This window comes from Zeus faber (genome assembly GCF_960531495.2).
Source record: "Zeus faber genome assembly, chromosome: 2".
Lineage (NCBI taxonomy): Eukaryota > Metazoa > Chordata > Actinopteri > Zeiformes > Zeidae > Zeus > Zeus faber.
The window spans coordinates 31,014,317-31,029,416 of NC_137189.1; the positions used below are offsets into that span (position 1 = coordinate 31,014,317).

At 41.8% G+C, this 15,100-nt stretch overlaps 1 protein-coding gene across 2 annotated transcripts in view; it reads left to right on the plus strand.

Annotated features, from left to right (window-relative positions):
* spega (striated muscle enriched protein kinase a) overlaps nucleotides 1-15,100 on the plus strand; it is an 81,729-nt gene that overhangs the window by 36,605 nt on the left and 30,024 nt on the right. For both annotated transcript variants that reach the window (XM_080024374.1, XM_080024375.1), the window contains 11 exons: nucleotides 390-1,286; nucleotides 1,451-1,932; nucleotides 2,221-2,355; nucleotides 3,652-3,834; nucleotides 8,219-8,382; nucleotides 8,803-8,891; nucleotides 9,805-9,980; nucleotides 11,156-11,339; nucleotides 11,826-11,899; nucleotides 13,972-14,130; nucleotides 14,601-14,790. In XM_080024374.1, coding sequence (XP_079880500.1) covers nucleotides 390-1,286; nucleotides 1,451-1,932; nucleotides 2,221-2,355; nucleotides 3,652-3,834; nucleotides 8,219-8,382; nucleotides 8,803-8,891; nucleotides 9,805-9,980; nucleotides 11,156-11,339; nucleotides 11,826-11,899; nucleotides 13,972-14,130; nucleotides 14,601-14,790 — 2,733 coding nt within the window. The remainder of the gene's footprint in view (nucleotides 1-389; nucleotides 1,287-1,450; nucleotides 1,933-2,220; nucleotides 2,356-3,651; nucleotides 3,835-8,218; nucleotides 8,383-8,802; nucleotides 8,892-9,804; nucleotides 9,981-11,155; nucleotides 11,340-11,825; nucleotides 11,900-13,971; nucleotides 14,131-14,600; nucleotides 14,791-15,100) is intronic.

Here is a 15,100-nt window from a genome sequence, read left to right on the forward strand (position 1 = left end):
TTTTTTAAGATGTTTTATAGGCATTCATGGTAGTTCATGAGAAATGTAATCTCTCTTCTGCTTTGGTTAGAACAGTGAGTTGGTGATCATTGATTCATTTTATTCATTTTAGCTTTTTTTTTTTTGTCATCCATTTAATTTTTACATTTTCAATTTGGTCCCCCTGTCCAAATGATCTACAAAGCACGCCAAAAACACACAGGCAAAATATTCGGCGGCATACAAAAAAACTCCACATATTCAAGAGAAATGTGTGAAAGACATCCAAACAAACATTTACAGGTTTGGCGATAACTCCTCACAAAAATCTGGACACCTCACCACTCCACCACAAGGACACTACACTCAAAGTCTAATGCTTAGTTTCCACCCAATTTCAACCCTTCCAGGACCACTGGTGAATCAAAGAGCCTCCCTTCCCGCAACCCCAAATCCTCTTGTCCCACACAAAGTGCTCCAGCTGCCTCTGTCTCTGACCAACCTTCTCCCAATGCGCACAAAAATGGCATTGATACACAAACTCCAGAGCAACCCGGAGGTCCCCAGTTCACTCAGACAAACCAGGCATCTGACTCAAGTGTGAACAGCATGGCCATGACTCCCAAACTGTCCCGGGCAGCACCCAAGATCTTTGACAAGGTGCTGGCTTTTGAGGAGCGCAGAGGGAGTGTGGTTTCAGCCCGGGGAGTCGGATCCAGGCTTGGGCGGACGGCCTCCACCGAATCAGACGATGGCCGCCGGAAAAGTGGAGGTCCGACCAAGGAGGACGGGCACGTTCTACAGGACGCCGCTCAGAGGCGCTCGGCGTTCAAGCAACGAGCCTCTTCTCTGGAGGACAAGAGCAGCTACGCTCAGCGGGTCCAGAGCAAGTTCACCGACGAGCTGCAGAGGATCAAGAAGCTGGTGGGGAAGCCCAGTCTGAAGAAGGCCTACTCCACAGAGCAGCTCCCCCAGAAGTACAGTCCGGCCCTGGGAAAGCTGGAGCCCATTCCCCCCCAGGTGTTGAGGAAGCTGGAGGCCAAGGAGCGTGCCCTGGTGGAACGACGGGAAGGAAGCAAAGAAGGAGACGGTCCGTCGCGGAGTTGTCCGCAGTCCTCAGACAAAAGCCTAGGAGATCAGAGGCTTGGTTCTCAGCAGCGGAAGATGACTGTGCCAGATTCACAGAAACCGGAGGGTGGCTCATCCTCACCGCACGTTGCTGGGAAAGTCTCTGTTACCATGGATACACCACCGGTTCAGTTACCAGGGCAACTGTTGCCAACAGTCGCAAAGAAAAGCCCAACCAGGTTGGAGATTGTCTTTTATCGAGTTTAGTTTATCTGTGAAAAATGTATACATGTTTTACTCCAAACGTGGATCTAAAAATAATACCAGCTCATATCTATTTTCTGATCAATATTGCCATCATTACGTAGCAAATTTTTATTTTATTTTTATTTTTTTCATTCAGCGAAACCCTTCAGCGATCTCCAGCTGCAAAGCCCTTTCTCACATCTGCCATGGAACCACTTGTTGCTACATCCCTCAAACCTTCGTCACACATTGGGCAAACCCAACCTGAGCCAGACACGAAGAGTTGCACCATGGACATGGACGACCGAGCGGAATGCAGATTGACGCCCAGCCCGGCAGGGAAGAGAGTCTCCCCAGTCACAGTCAGGGAACTAGGGTTTTCCCATCCCTCCAAGCCCCTACGGCTCACTCCGTCGCCGACTCCTTCCACCAGCCCCCTCCTGAAGAGGAGAAAGGCAGATGTGGGGAGGCCTTCGCCTACCTCCAAGGTGACCATTCCCACCATCCTGGTGGAGGATGTTCCCATGGACGAGGAGTGTGATGAATGGAGTGACAGGGGTAACAGCGTGAGGAGGATGGAGGGCAGGGGTCGAAACAGCAAGAAAGATTCTTCTGCTCCATCTGTGTCTCCAGAGGAAGGTAGGGTCAATCCGAAGGGAAGGACATATTACTGGGGCATTATCAAGCAATTGAAGCAAATTTCGTCTTCTTGGGTGAATGTCATATGTAGTCTTTTTTTGTTCTCTAGATTAGACGGCCAATATGGCCTTTTACACTGTGATCTTTATCTGACAACTAACATTTGTATCCCTTTGCCAAACAAAGTTATCAATGCAACTTCTTCCCTGTGTTTGGGTCAAAGTCACCGTTAGAGGCAAGGACGTCGACGATAATTCAGAAAATGTGTTTCTGCTGCTGCATTCCCAGTGATCTCCTTTGAAGACGAGGTCCCAGCAGGGGGCCGCAGCCCGCAGTTTGAGAAGCCTGTGGTGGACACCACGGCACAGGTTGGATCTGAGGTCACTCTGAGCTGCACCGTCACCGGAACTCCAGCTCCTACAGGTACTGTCACCGCCTACAGGTCGAGTAGGGAACTGCCATGGTCTTTTGTATTTCTGCTCTACGAGAACCAATGAAATCACCGTCAAGATTCTAACTGGGTTAATGATGGGTCAGTTACCATAAAATTTGTGTCCACCATTGATTGGCTGAGGATCTCTCCCAGCATTGGTTGGACGCGATTGGATGAGGCCTTTTCTCCTTTCGCAGCATGGGATGGATTTGGAGTGTGCTTCGTTCGAGCAATTTAACAAGCGCGATTGCATTCAGTCACCTTCCTTTGCAGAAACAAAAGCTCCATTTTCCCTGGAAACCACCTGAGGATTGTACAGAACTAGAGAGTTCTGTTATGTACCCACTTCTCATGTAATACAGTTGTGAAGATTTGTCAAAGAGGATTTTGATCTCCGAGGGAAGACTATTATTTGTCTATATTTGTCTTAGCTCGGCTTTGGTGCATCGGTGGTGTGGAGCTCGGAGATTTGTTTTTTGTTTAGTTTAAGTTTTTAAATTACCTCCAGTAATTTTTGAGCAACATACTGTATATTTGTCCAAAAGAACATACGTGCATATGCATCATTGTAGAGTTATTTTAAATGCTATACTGTAGTTATTGGTATTAAGAACAGCTTTTCTGCATCATAATTACATTTCTTATCAAAATTGGAGGCGGTTCCACGGATACATATAATGAGGAATTGTGTTCATTGTGATCATAATTACTGGATGCGGTCCCAGTGTTGATGAAAGCATCTTTTGGTAATCCATCTCATTACCTTTAAAGCTCCTAATGGCCCCCGCTACATTGCAGAGCTTTGCAGGAACTGTAAATTACTGAAGGTGATTGCTCTTTTTTCCGCTACATCTGGTTTACATTTGAAAAAGCTCATTTGTTTAAATTTGCATTTTTACACTCTGGCCATTCAGCTATGTCTTGGGTTTTATTGTTTTATACTTCCTTCCGTCTTGCTTTTACCGCTTTTTTCCGCTCTTGCTCTTCGCTCACTCTCTGTCCCCCTCTCTGTCTCTTTCTGTTTCTCTGTCTCTCTCTCTTTCCCTCTCTCTCTCTTGTTGTCTCTCTGACCCTCTCTTTGTCTCTCGCCTCATCTCTCCTGCTCCGTCCATCTCTCGATCACTCTTTCTCTCCATCCATCTCAACTCAGTTTCATTCCATTCAATTCAATTCAAAGGGCCTTATTGGAATGGAAAACAAATGGAAAAAAAAAAGAAAAAAAAAGTTTTTACCTAAAATTAAACGTCTCAATCTCGCCCCCTCTCTCCGTCTCCCCCAACCCCCAGTGACATGGTGGAAGGCGGGCGTGCCTCTGAGGAGCGACTCCTTCCTGGTGGTCCGGGCCGAGGGGCGGAGGCACAGCGTGACCATGGCGAGGATGAGGCAAAACCACGCCGGGACGTACTTTGTCACGGCCATTAACGCGTCCGGCCGAGCGTCCTGCAGCGCCATACTCTTCATCCAGTCAGGTGAGGACGGAGGGATGGATGGATGGATGGCTGGATAGATGGATGGATGGATGGACGGATGGACGGATGGACACCGTCACACAGTAATAAACATACACACACTGAAATACATCCACACACACCTACAGTACACTCACACTCTCTCTCTCTCTTCACACACCCCCACACACACTCAATGTGATCGGCTACCAGCCTTCCAGGGCTCCGCATCGGGTCTTAATGGTGTTGCTCAGCCAGCGGCTGGTCACACTGCTGGTTGCCACGACAACCCATTAATTCCAAAAAGGCTCTCTGCGCTTCCCTCTGGTGCAGAGAAATTCAAGATGGCAGACCGTCCTCGTCGCACAAAGGTCCCCCCGAGGCTCCGTGCCAGGCCAGCGCAAAATGGATACCCTTAATTTGAAACTGACGCTGACACTGTGTGTGCGTGTGTGTGTGTGTGTGTGTGTGTGTGTGTGTGTGTGTGTGTGTGTGTGTTACTGTGTGAAGGATTCCCGTGTTAATCTTTTCGAAGCATTTGTCGGTCTGAGTGTGAGTTATTATTTTATAAATAAATATAATATAATATAAAATATGATAAATAATTGTTATTATTATTTATTACAGTATTTATATTAATTATATATATATTTTTTTTTTAATTGGTATTATATATATATATATATATATATATATATATATATATATATATATATATATATATAGATATATATCTATGCATATATAAAATCGTTTAATTTATTGATTTATTTGCACTGATGTGACACAGTAATGTAGTATTGTATTTCTATGTATTTCAGTAATGCAACATTTTGGGTAATATTGTGTAATTTTTTTAACATTAGCCAAACAATGGACAACAATTAAATCTTTCTTCCAAAGAAGAATAAACTTAATCATTTATAAATGTAATACTCACGTTTTGTTAGTCAAATGCTCAACAGTACAGCCGTATCTTATGATATGATAAAGCAATGAAATTAATCTTAAATAACATTAATCTTCCAGACAACCCCAATAAAAAAGTATACATAAGGTTGTACAGAAAATGTAGATATTTACCAAAAATAAAGCTTCTTATTTTTTATAAGAATATAAATTAATCAACAAAAGTTAAAACAATAAAGGGCGCCATGAACAAATAGAATCAATACAACTTGTACGACTTACACAGGAACAAATCCGATATGAGTATTTTATTCCGGAATCATTGTGATCATAAGACATGTTTTTTTTGCATGTGTATCTTTATTCGCAGGTGTGTGTGTGTGTGTGTGTGTGTGTGTGTGTGTGTGTGTGTGTGTGTGTGCCAGATGTGTGTTTCAGTGTGTGTTTCAGTACCAACAGTGTGAGTGCAGGGGGCTGCCTCTCCATATTAGGCCGGCGGAGCCTCACGTAGCGCAGGGTATTTTTAGACCCGACGCCCATTCTCTGCTTTGTGTCCCAGTGTGTGAGGTTCATCATCTCCCACCGCCTGCTCTGCGTATCGTTTTCTGTTTACTCCGGGGTTTTTTTTTTCATCAATCTCGGTCGAAAATGTTGCCGGAGATTATGGCGAGTAATTTAAGCCGGTTGGGAAGAAGAGCCCACACAGAGACACAGAACATTCATTTGTAAATTAAAAAAAATGAAAAATCGAATAAAATGTCTTTGCTTGGGTGTCAAATTTCAAAACAAAACTAAAGACACAGAAAAACAGATTAGTGCGTCCATCCCAACTGAGTACTATCGAGATAAAAAGATGGTGTTCGAGGGAGCGAGAGATCACATCGGACTGGAAGATTAGTTTTCTGGTTCCGCGCGGCCGTTGTGTAAGAGTTGGCAGCTTTCGCATAAATACTCCAGGGAAGGATCCGTCGCTACGGAGGTGTGAGCGCCGGTACGTTTCTATTCCATAACTCTGCTTTAACTTTTGATGAAAGTTATGACTAAAGTTGTGACTCAAGTTGTAAGATTTAACTGTAAGGGTGTTATTATAGTGTTTCTGTCGAGAATGTGTCAGTGATACTGTATATTTAACTATGATGATTCTGTTCATGTCAAAATACGGAACAAACTACAGTGCTAACACTCATCCTTATTATCAGGAGTACAATAGACACCGATGCGTCTCATACAGTGTTAGGTCAAGAATTTATAACATTAATATACTATTCTAAACGGTGGTATAGCTGGTATTGTAGTAATACTGCTGACTTACTGTATACTGTGAATTCTTCTTCTTCTTCTTCTTCTTCTTTTGGCTGCTCCCGTTTGGGGTCACCACAGCGGATCCAGCCTCCTGTATACTGTGAATACTATATGGTTATTATTACTAAAGGTTGACTACTATAAGCATTATTATTATTCTGTTATTATTTAATTAGAATTATATTACTATTATAATTGTGTAATAAATTATTAACACTATTATATTATATTCAAGAGTATTTTCTCTGAGAATAAATGGCAGCATGTTGGATGGCTAGACAGATGGATAGATAGATACATATATACATACATCCATACATACATACATGGCACAAACCTAAAAATTAACAAGAAAAATAAACCTCAAAATAAACAATAAACAAAAAATTTGAACAAACAAACAAAATGAAAACTTTTTTTTTGTTTAATAAAATGACAATATACAATAAACCCCCAAAATTAAGAGAAGATAGACTGTACATGTAAAATGTACAATGAACCTAAAAATTAACAATAAAAATAACACTAAACTTGCCGCCATCTGGGAATTGACTGAGATTGACTGTTTTTGTTCTCGAAAAAAAACAATTGCCTCTTTTTTAGTAATTTGTCAACGTTATGTTTTGTCTGTTTGATTGGGATTTTTGGAGGGGATTATTGGGGGGTGGAACTGGCATCCCAGATCGGTACTGTGGACCGCTGTGGATCCAGACAGTGTTCTAGTGCTCTGTGAGAGTAAGCAATGATTGGGACAGGGATTATGGGATTAATCCATTATCTGTTCAGTCAACTCAGAAGGCTAGTGTGTGTGTGTGTGTGTGTGTGTGTGTGTGTGTGTGTATGTGTGTGTGTGTGTGTGTGTGTGCGCGTGCGCGTGTGCGTGGGCGCACCTCCCACCTGGGAAAATTCATCAAAGTTTGTCCCCATATGTGAAGCGTGGAAATGTGTGTGTGATCGTCCGCGCTCTTCAGAAATTCAGGGAAGTGGGTGTCCCTGTGTGTGTGTGTGTGTGTGTGCATGCATGCGTGCGCATGCGTTTTTTTCGGCTGCCAGTCGCTCATCTTGGCAGAGATTTCCATCTCTGGAGCTTGGTAGTAGATAAACAGCCGAGCTGCAGCAGATCGCCGCCACCCGAAGATTTACAAGCCCTGTCTGACCTCCACCTAATAACCCAAATTAAATGATCCCCAGGAACAATTGAAATTCAACATTTAAACACCCAGATATTCATTCATTCCATTATTGGCCCTAGAATTACATTACTTGACTGTACCACTTCATCAAATGGGCACCGATCCAACCCGTTACTTTAACTCAACAGTACAGATTTGGTACTCGGTGGTTCTCAATTGGTGAGTCATGGAACTAAAGTGGGTCGAGGGTCAATTTTAAGTGGACATGCTGTAGTGGACATCATTTCTTCAAAAATATCCACTGCACTGATAAATCTCAGATGCTGAGCTTTTATTTTGAAACAACCTTTCCTTTCTAGGATGTTGTGGACGTTCACCCGAGTGGGGGTCCAGGGCCCTCCGACACAGAGACACAGGCAATGGGGTTGGAAACACACCAGTTTTATTGTAGAAAGGGGGCTAGAAGGAACAAGCCCGGAGCAGATGTACATGTCATGACCAAGGCTCCTCTCCTGTGTGTGTGTGTGTGTGGGGATGGGGGTTTTACCTGTTGCCCTTTGATTACTCTAATGAGCAACAGGTGTACAGCCACACTGACCCTGGGCCCAATAATGTAGACCCAAGACATGTGTGGCTGCTCAAACCTCACCACAGACTTGTTGTTGTTATTAGCCAGGTCGAACTACACTATTCATTTTGGGAAATAAATTAGAATGGTTAAAATTTAGAAAAACCGTTTGGGCTATTTCACAAAAAACGTCAAACATGCTTCTATGTAAAGTGTTAGCCTAGTGGTAAAATTGGTATTGATGGTGATCTGTGATAATGTTGCCCTGTTTTAAGTGTACCCTATTTTTAATTTGATATCAATATATAGTCACGTTTATTGGTGGGGTCCTGGAGAAATTGCCCGTGCCAATTTCTTTGCGTGTCCTTGCAAAGTGAGCGCCATCGTTAATTCGCGACCGAGCTTGCTATTCAACTATAAACAGTCCAACACAAATTGAGGAAACATATAACAATAATAGTTATTACACCATTGCAACAATGTTCTATTTCAGAGCCAAACCACGAGCATCGTGGGAGGCCGACCCTGTCCTTGGATCCCCATAGTCCCGTCCAATCACATGAAGACGTGATTGGCTCCGGGGAGGAGCCCATGGATCTCGGGGACCCGTCCACTCGGAGCCAATCGGTCCACTTCAGAGAGCCGCCGTCCTTCCAGGTAGGAGGAACTCTCACGCATCCTAGTCTTGGCACTTGGCAGTAGCAAGCAATTTTTGAAAATATGGCCACCAAGGGCTGACCCATTACATTAGGAGACATGGGATATGCCCCAAGTTGGGTTCCTCTATTTGGCGAAATGTCAAGGGAACATCGGCGGTGGAGGATATCCCATAAGGCCTTGTGCCACTAGTGAAGAACAAGACTGAAGCAAATGCTCCCAAAGGTCATTCACAGCTCAATTTAGAATAATGCTTTTAGTAACTAACGGTTTATTTTGGGGCTTGTTGAATGTTACCATGGCAACGGTGGCAATCGTGATGCTACCTGCTGATGCTACTTGCTAGGCTGTCTCAATGAATGCTAATCCCTTGACTAAAAACAGTACCTTTAAAAAAAAATGTTTTGTCTTGTTGTTCAGGTGGCACCATGTGACCAAGAGGTGTTTGAGGGCCAAGAGGTCATTTTCTCTGTGAAAGTGAGAGGGCAGCCCAGGCCCATGGTGTACTGGTAAGACACCAATCGTTGTGGGTGTTTTGACGCGATACATGTTTGGCACTGCATCAAGAGAAATGATAACTGACCGACAACAGGACAAGGTATTTAACTGGTCCAAAGTGGTTGATTGCCTCAGGGTAGATAGATAGATAAATAGATAGATAGATGGATAGATAGATAGATAGATAGATAGATAGATAGATAGATAGATAGATAGATAGATAGATAGATGGATAGATCGTTAGATAGATAGATAGATAGATAGATGGATGGATAGATAGATAGATAGATAGATAGATAGTTAGATAGATAGATAGATAGATAGATGGATGGATGGATGGCTGGATGGATGGATGGATGGATGGATGGATGTATAGATAGATAGATAGATGGATAGATGGATAGAAAGATGGATAGATAGATAGATCTACATTAAAAAATAGGCAATCAAGAATTAAGGATAAAAATAAAAAACTGAAAAGAAATATGCAATAAACATATAGAAATTATCTTGAGAAAAACTTGTTTGATGATAGGAAAAATTAGAAATATAAAATAAGCCTAAAATATGTACAATAAATTATAAAATGTAAACAATCGACCGGAAAAATAAACCATAAATTAAACAATGAACAATAAAAGATTTGGCAATATACAACAATTAACAATAAACAATACACCAGAAACTCAAAAATAAACAAAAATATAAATATACAATAAACCTAATTATAAAACATTACACAATAACATTTACAAGAAGAAAACATTAAAATAAACCTAAAGAATAAACAGTAGACTTTCTGTTTTATGTCCTCATAGTTACCATCATGTATTCAGTCAACTGACGATAGTGATTTGTGGGAAACTTCTACTCACGGCTCTTCGTTTATTTATTGCCCGTGCTGCCCACTCTCCCCGGCCCCAGGTCCAAGGACCGGGTCCCGCTGAGGAACTCGGGGCGCTTCGCCGTGAGGGAGAGCGAAGACGGAGCCGGCGACTTGAGGATCAGCGCGGCGCAGAGGTCCGACGCCGGACTCTACGTCTGCAAGATCCTCAACGAGCTGGGAGCCAAACTGTGCCAGTTCAGACTGGAGGTCAAAGGTGAGAGGAATGTGACGCCGGGACCATACACCGTGACATTTCTCTGTTCAAAGAGAGGGATTCAATTGTTATGTAGGGGGGTTGGGGCTGCGGTGGACACCTGATGGCCTCTGGGTCCCCCACACACACACACACACATATATATAGTTATATATATATATATATATGTATAATATAGATTACATATATATAAATATATAATCTACATCTATATAATCTATATATAGATAATATCAAGATATATATATATAGATATAAAATCTATATCTATATAGATTATATATATAATCTATCATCTATATTTTTACTTAATACATTCTAGTTCTCACTGAATTAGAGAATTACAATGAAGAAAGGATGACAGTTGATTTAGCATATTTTACTCTTCCGGGCCGCTGCACCCGAGGCCGCCGCCTGCGGAGCTATCCATGGTCCTGAGGTTCAAGGCCATCTGTGCTTCAATGCCAATTTTGACCACTTTATCACTAGTCCCTATAACTTTTAGTTTTCTTTTTTAATATCTTTTGAGTTTAATATGAATTATAGAGCCGTTATTGTCCATGCTTGTAACGGCTTATTTGTACAAAAAAAATGGCAAAGGTTCATCAACTTTGTTTTGGAGTGCGTTTTGAAAACTACAGCGGACTGTGACATAATTATAATAATAACAATATATTAGTAAGTAGATAAGTGATAATAATGTCAAAATAAAATTTGCAGATCACTGGAAAGTTTGGCCGTGACACCCGTTATAAATGCACTTCAGTTGCACCAGCTCTCTGAAGACGATCGCATAGCGGAGTCTTTTTTTTGCCTTTTGTTTTGGTCTCACGCAGTTACCAGCAGGTCTCTCCAGACGGTAATAGCATCACTCTAACTGCGTGTGGCTGTTAGAGCTGGTGTTTGTGAATTGGACGTTTTCTGCAAGGAGGCTCATTTACATAGAAAGGGGCCAATTTGCACCAAATGTATGTATAATACCTCATTTAAATACACGCATTTAGTGCCGCCTCACAGTTCGCTGTTCGTGTGTGTGAATTTGACGCTCGCGTTTCCTGTTATTTGCAACAGTATAGCAGCTGCAAAAGCCGCGCATTCACTTTGTGAATTTGAGTCCTTTAATTTGGATGTCTACTTAGTTTGACGTTTCCATCTTTTTTTTTTCCAATGTTCAGGTCCCACGCACACGGTGTTGTCCATCACCAGGGAGGTGGAGGGCGTGGACGTGAGGGCGGGCGAGTCGGCCATGTTTCAGTGTCACATGACGGGGCCCCTGGATGCCGACGTGGACTGGCTCTCCAACGGAAAGATGATCCAGCCGGCGCTGCTCAACTGCAAGATGCACTTCGACGGCAAGAGGTGAGTCTGAAAAAGAGAGAATACTTAAAAAAACAGTTTACTGGCCACAACAAGCTGGGCTGCTTTATTCAATTCACCACAGCTGCCTTTCATTTCTTGTGCGTGGCGGACCCCGCCACCAACAATGGAAACAGCATATAGAGGTGCACATAGTACAATACATTGAATGGCTGTTTATTAAGTACCAACTAAATAAGTACCATTTAAAAAATATATTTTTTTTAACAAAATAATCGTATGGATTACCACTTTAATGTTTTAAAATTGAAAAATGTTGTGTTCGGGCTGGGTATCAAAAAAGCATACCAATACTTTTAAGGCTAGTGTGAAGAAAAGCAGTTCTATTCGAGGTGTTAAATCAGTATTTGTAAGAAAAAAACCCATTGTGAATGTAGTGAAAGTAAATCTTATTTGCTCTTGTGATCCTAAAATCTAAAGTAGATAGCTAGATGATTAAACGGATTAAGAAACTCTTCTCACCCTCAGGTGTCGTCTCTTACTGAACTCTGTGCATGAGGACGACAGCGGGACTTACACCTGCAAGCTGAGCACCGCCAAAGGTAAATCACATGCCCTTAATAGTGTTACTACTACGACTACCACTACTACTATGGCAACAATTACAACTACTACTACTACTGCTACACTTGATTATAAAATGATAAAATAATAAAGCTCGGGGATAGTGTCCAGCAAGCCGGTCATTATTGTCAAATGACCCCCTTCAGAGTGTTATAAGAGCTGATTACCCTGTCCGGGATTATTTTGTGATACTGAACAGCTGGCTGCACATTAGCCCACTTATTACACAGATACTTATTAAATAAAAGAACACATTGAAATGGAATATTGATTGAAGTAGTATGTCTAGTTTAGGAGCTAAGAAAACACCGCCCACAACAACGTAGCTAACATTGCAACAAAAAAAAACCCACAAAAAAAATTATTGCCCTAGATATGACAAACCTTTTTACATTTATTAATATAAATGTGAAATTGGACATTAACATTTATATTAATATAAGTAAATAGGTTTAAAGAGATTGAAGAAGACTTGAAGAGATCTCTTAAAGTGTTCGTTAAGCACTTGAATCCAGGTGGAGAAGTGGTTGCCCCTGGCAATGGTCATTATTACCAGATCAGCGGTCATTATTCAGAAATATCTGACCACTTACCATGTAATGGCCAATCAGAATAGAGTAATCCACAGAGCCACAGTGTTATAATAATAATAATAATAATAATAATAATAATAATAATAATAATAATAATAATAATAAACAAATATAGCTGCAGGCAGCAATACGCAGAGTCCGGGTTTGTCGGCTTGTCGTTAAAGTTCATTGGTCGAGTGTGCTTGGGCTCTCTGTTCTGGTGTGTTTTGTGACTACAGAGGTACATTTGTGGCTACAGTGTAATTCTATGATGACGTGTTTGCGGCTGTGGGTGGGTGGGCTGTGGGTGGGTTTCCTACACCGCAACTAACGGCATTTATCATTCGGAATTAGGACTGCATGATTATGGCTAAAATGATAATGAAGATTATTTCATTCAGTTTTGTGACCACGATTATTTATCACTATTATTTATCATTTGTCACTATCTATCACTAATCATTATTCTTCCATTTTGGGGAACACAATTATTTTATCGCACTTTGTCACTCAACAGAAAACTGCTTTCACAAAAATTCATGTATTTTATAAATCTATAAATAAATAAACTAAAATTTACAAATTTTGAATCAAAATAGGACTGTTTTTTGCATGAAAGAAAACTAAAAGAGCCTGTGTGTGTGCGCACTTACTGCAAGGAGCAGGCTTGCACTGGGGCACAGATGCACAGATTATTTTCTTTGCCACACATGGATAATTGCAATCAGACTAAAAAAAAAAAGGGAATTGCACTCAGCTGAAAGTCCAATCGGAGAGCAGGCCGATTGGAGCCGACAAAGCCGCCTGCCAGAGCCGACAACGATCCACGGAGAGCCCGGCGTACTGGCTATCTCCTCCGGTTTATTTTATGTGTGCAGAAGTTCGGCCTGGTAGACCCCAATGCTATTATGTCACATGTGCCAGCTGTCATTTGCGCATGCGCACTTGTTGCGCCGATGACAAAAAATACAGTTTTTTTACCAAATTATTCCACAATAATGGCCCCATCTGGATCAAACTTGGACAAGGCATGTCGGGACTGCCCCGAATACACATTTTACTCATCTTGTCAGTGACTGCAACAGAGCCATGAGATCCATAGACTACTGACGTCAGTTTTTCATTAACAATAAGAATAACCATTCGGGGCTGGGCCACTAATAATAATAATAATAATTATAATAATAATAATAATTAAATAACAGTAAGAATATAAGTACTGGAGTTTTTATGTACTTTTTATATGCACTTTTTATACCACCGTCCCTGATTTTTTTTCTAAATCTTTCAATAACCAAAGTTTCTTCTTTATGGTTCGTTCTTTTCTTCGTTCGTTCCTCCCTTCCTTCCTTCCTTTCTTACTTCCTTCCTTCCGTCCTTCCTTCCTTCCTTCCTTTCTTACTTCCTTCCATCCTTCCTTCCTTCCTTCCTTCCTTCCTTCCTTCCTTCCTTCCTCCTCTCTCCTCCCCTCCTCCCAGAGGAGTTGACCTCCAGTGCGGGCCTCAGGGTCACTCCCTCCAGGGAGCCGCTGTTCACCCGCAAGCTGGACGTGCTGGAGGTCATCGAAGGTCGCACCGCTCGCTTTGACTGCAAGGTCAGCGGCTCGCCCGCGCCCACGGTCACCTGGATACATTTTGGTGAGTAAACAACATCTTGTATCATCTACATCCATTGACAAAAAAAACCCACGAAAATCCTTCATTCAAAATGAACACAAATACGTTTAAAATGGCAAACAAAATTTGCAGTACAACTTAACATGGTTTCTGGTTTCATGGGTTTTTTCCGACATTTGTAAAATATAAAGAGAAACGTAATGGGTGCCTGTCTAGAGAACCAGCATCGAGAGAAATGCAGAGTTGGAAAAAAACAACCTTACATTTTTTAGATTTCCAATAATAAATGACGTACCCTATACAAATCTACAAAAAGGTAGAAAATATATAAAATGTTGGGAACAGCTGTTTTTAGTTTTAACCATGTCCATATAAGGGTAGATCCATCTACAATTGATAATCAGCAATCGCACAAACAAAACAAATTAGTCATTTTTTTTGCTATCTATATTTTTATCCATTTCTTTATTTTTTTGCCGACCTGCTCCCAGAGGCTCCGGTGGAGGAGAGCGATAACGTGCGCATCCTCCAGGAGGGAGGGCGCCACTCCCTTGTCATCGCCCACGTCAGCAACGACACCGAGGGCTTCTACACTGCCGTCGCCAAGAACGTGCACGGAAAGTCTGAATGCACAGCGGAGCTCTACGTGCAGGAACCCCGAGCAGCAATCTCCTCCCACATGTAAGAGGGTTAGATTAGCCTATTCTTGTTTCCGGCGCTCTTAATTTGGAGGAAATGGACATGGGAAATGGGAAAGTGCTTGGAAAATATCTGACACACAGAACATTTTATCAGACTCCACACACACAACAAACACATTTTACACACAAAAAAAAAAATCACACACAAAAAAAATCTGACAACTAGAAATGCAAGACTCACAAACGAATTTTGAAAATTGAATGACTCTTTTTACTGAGTGACTCATCAAGAACCTTTCCAGCGTCATAATCTCTCCAAAAACCACTCCAAAATCAGTATGGCCTATCGG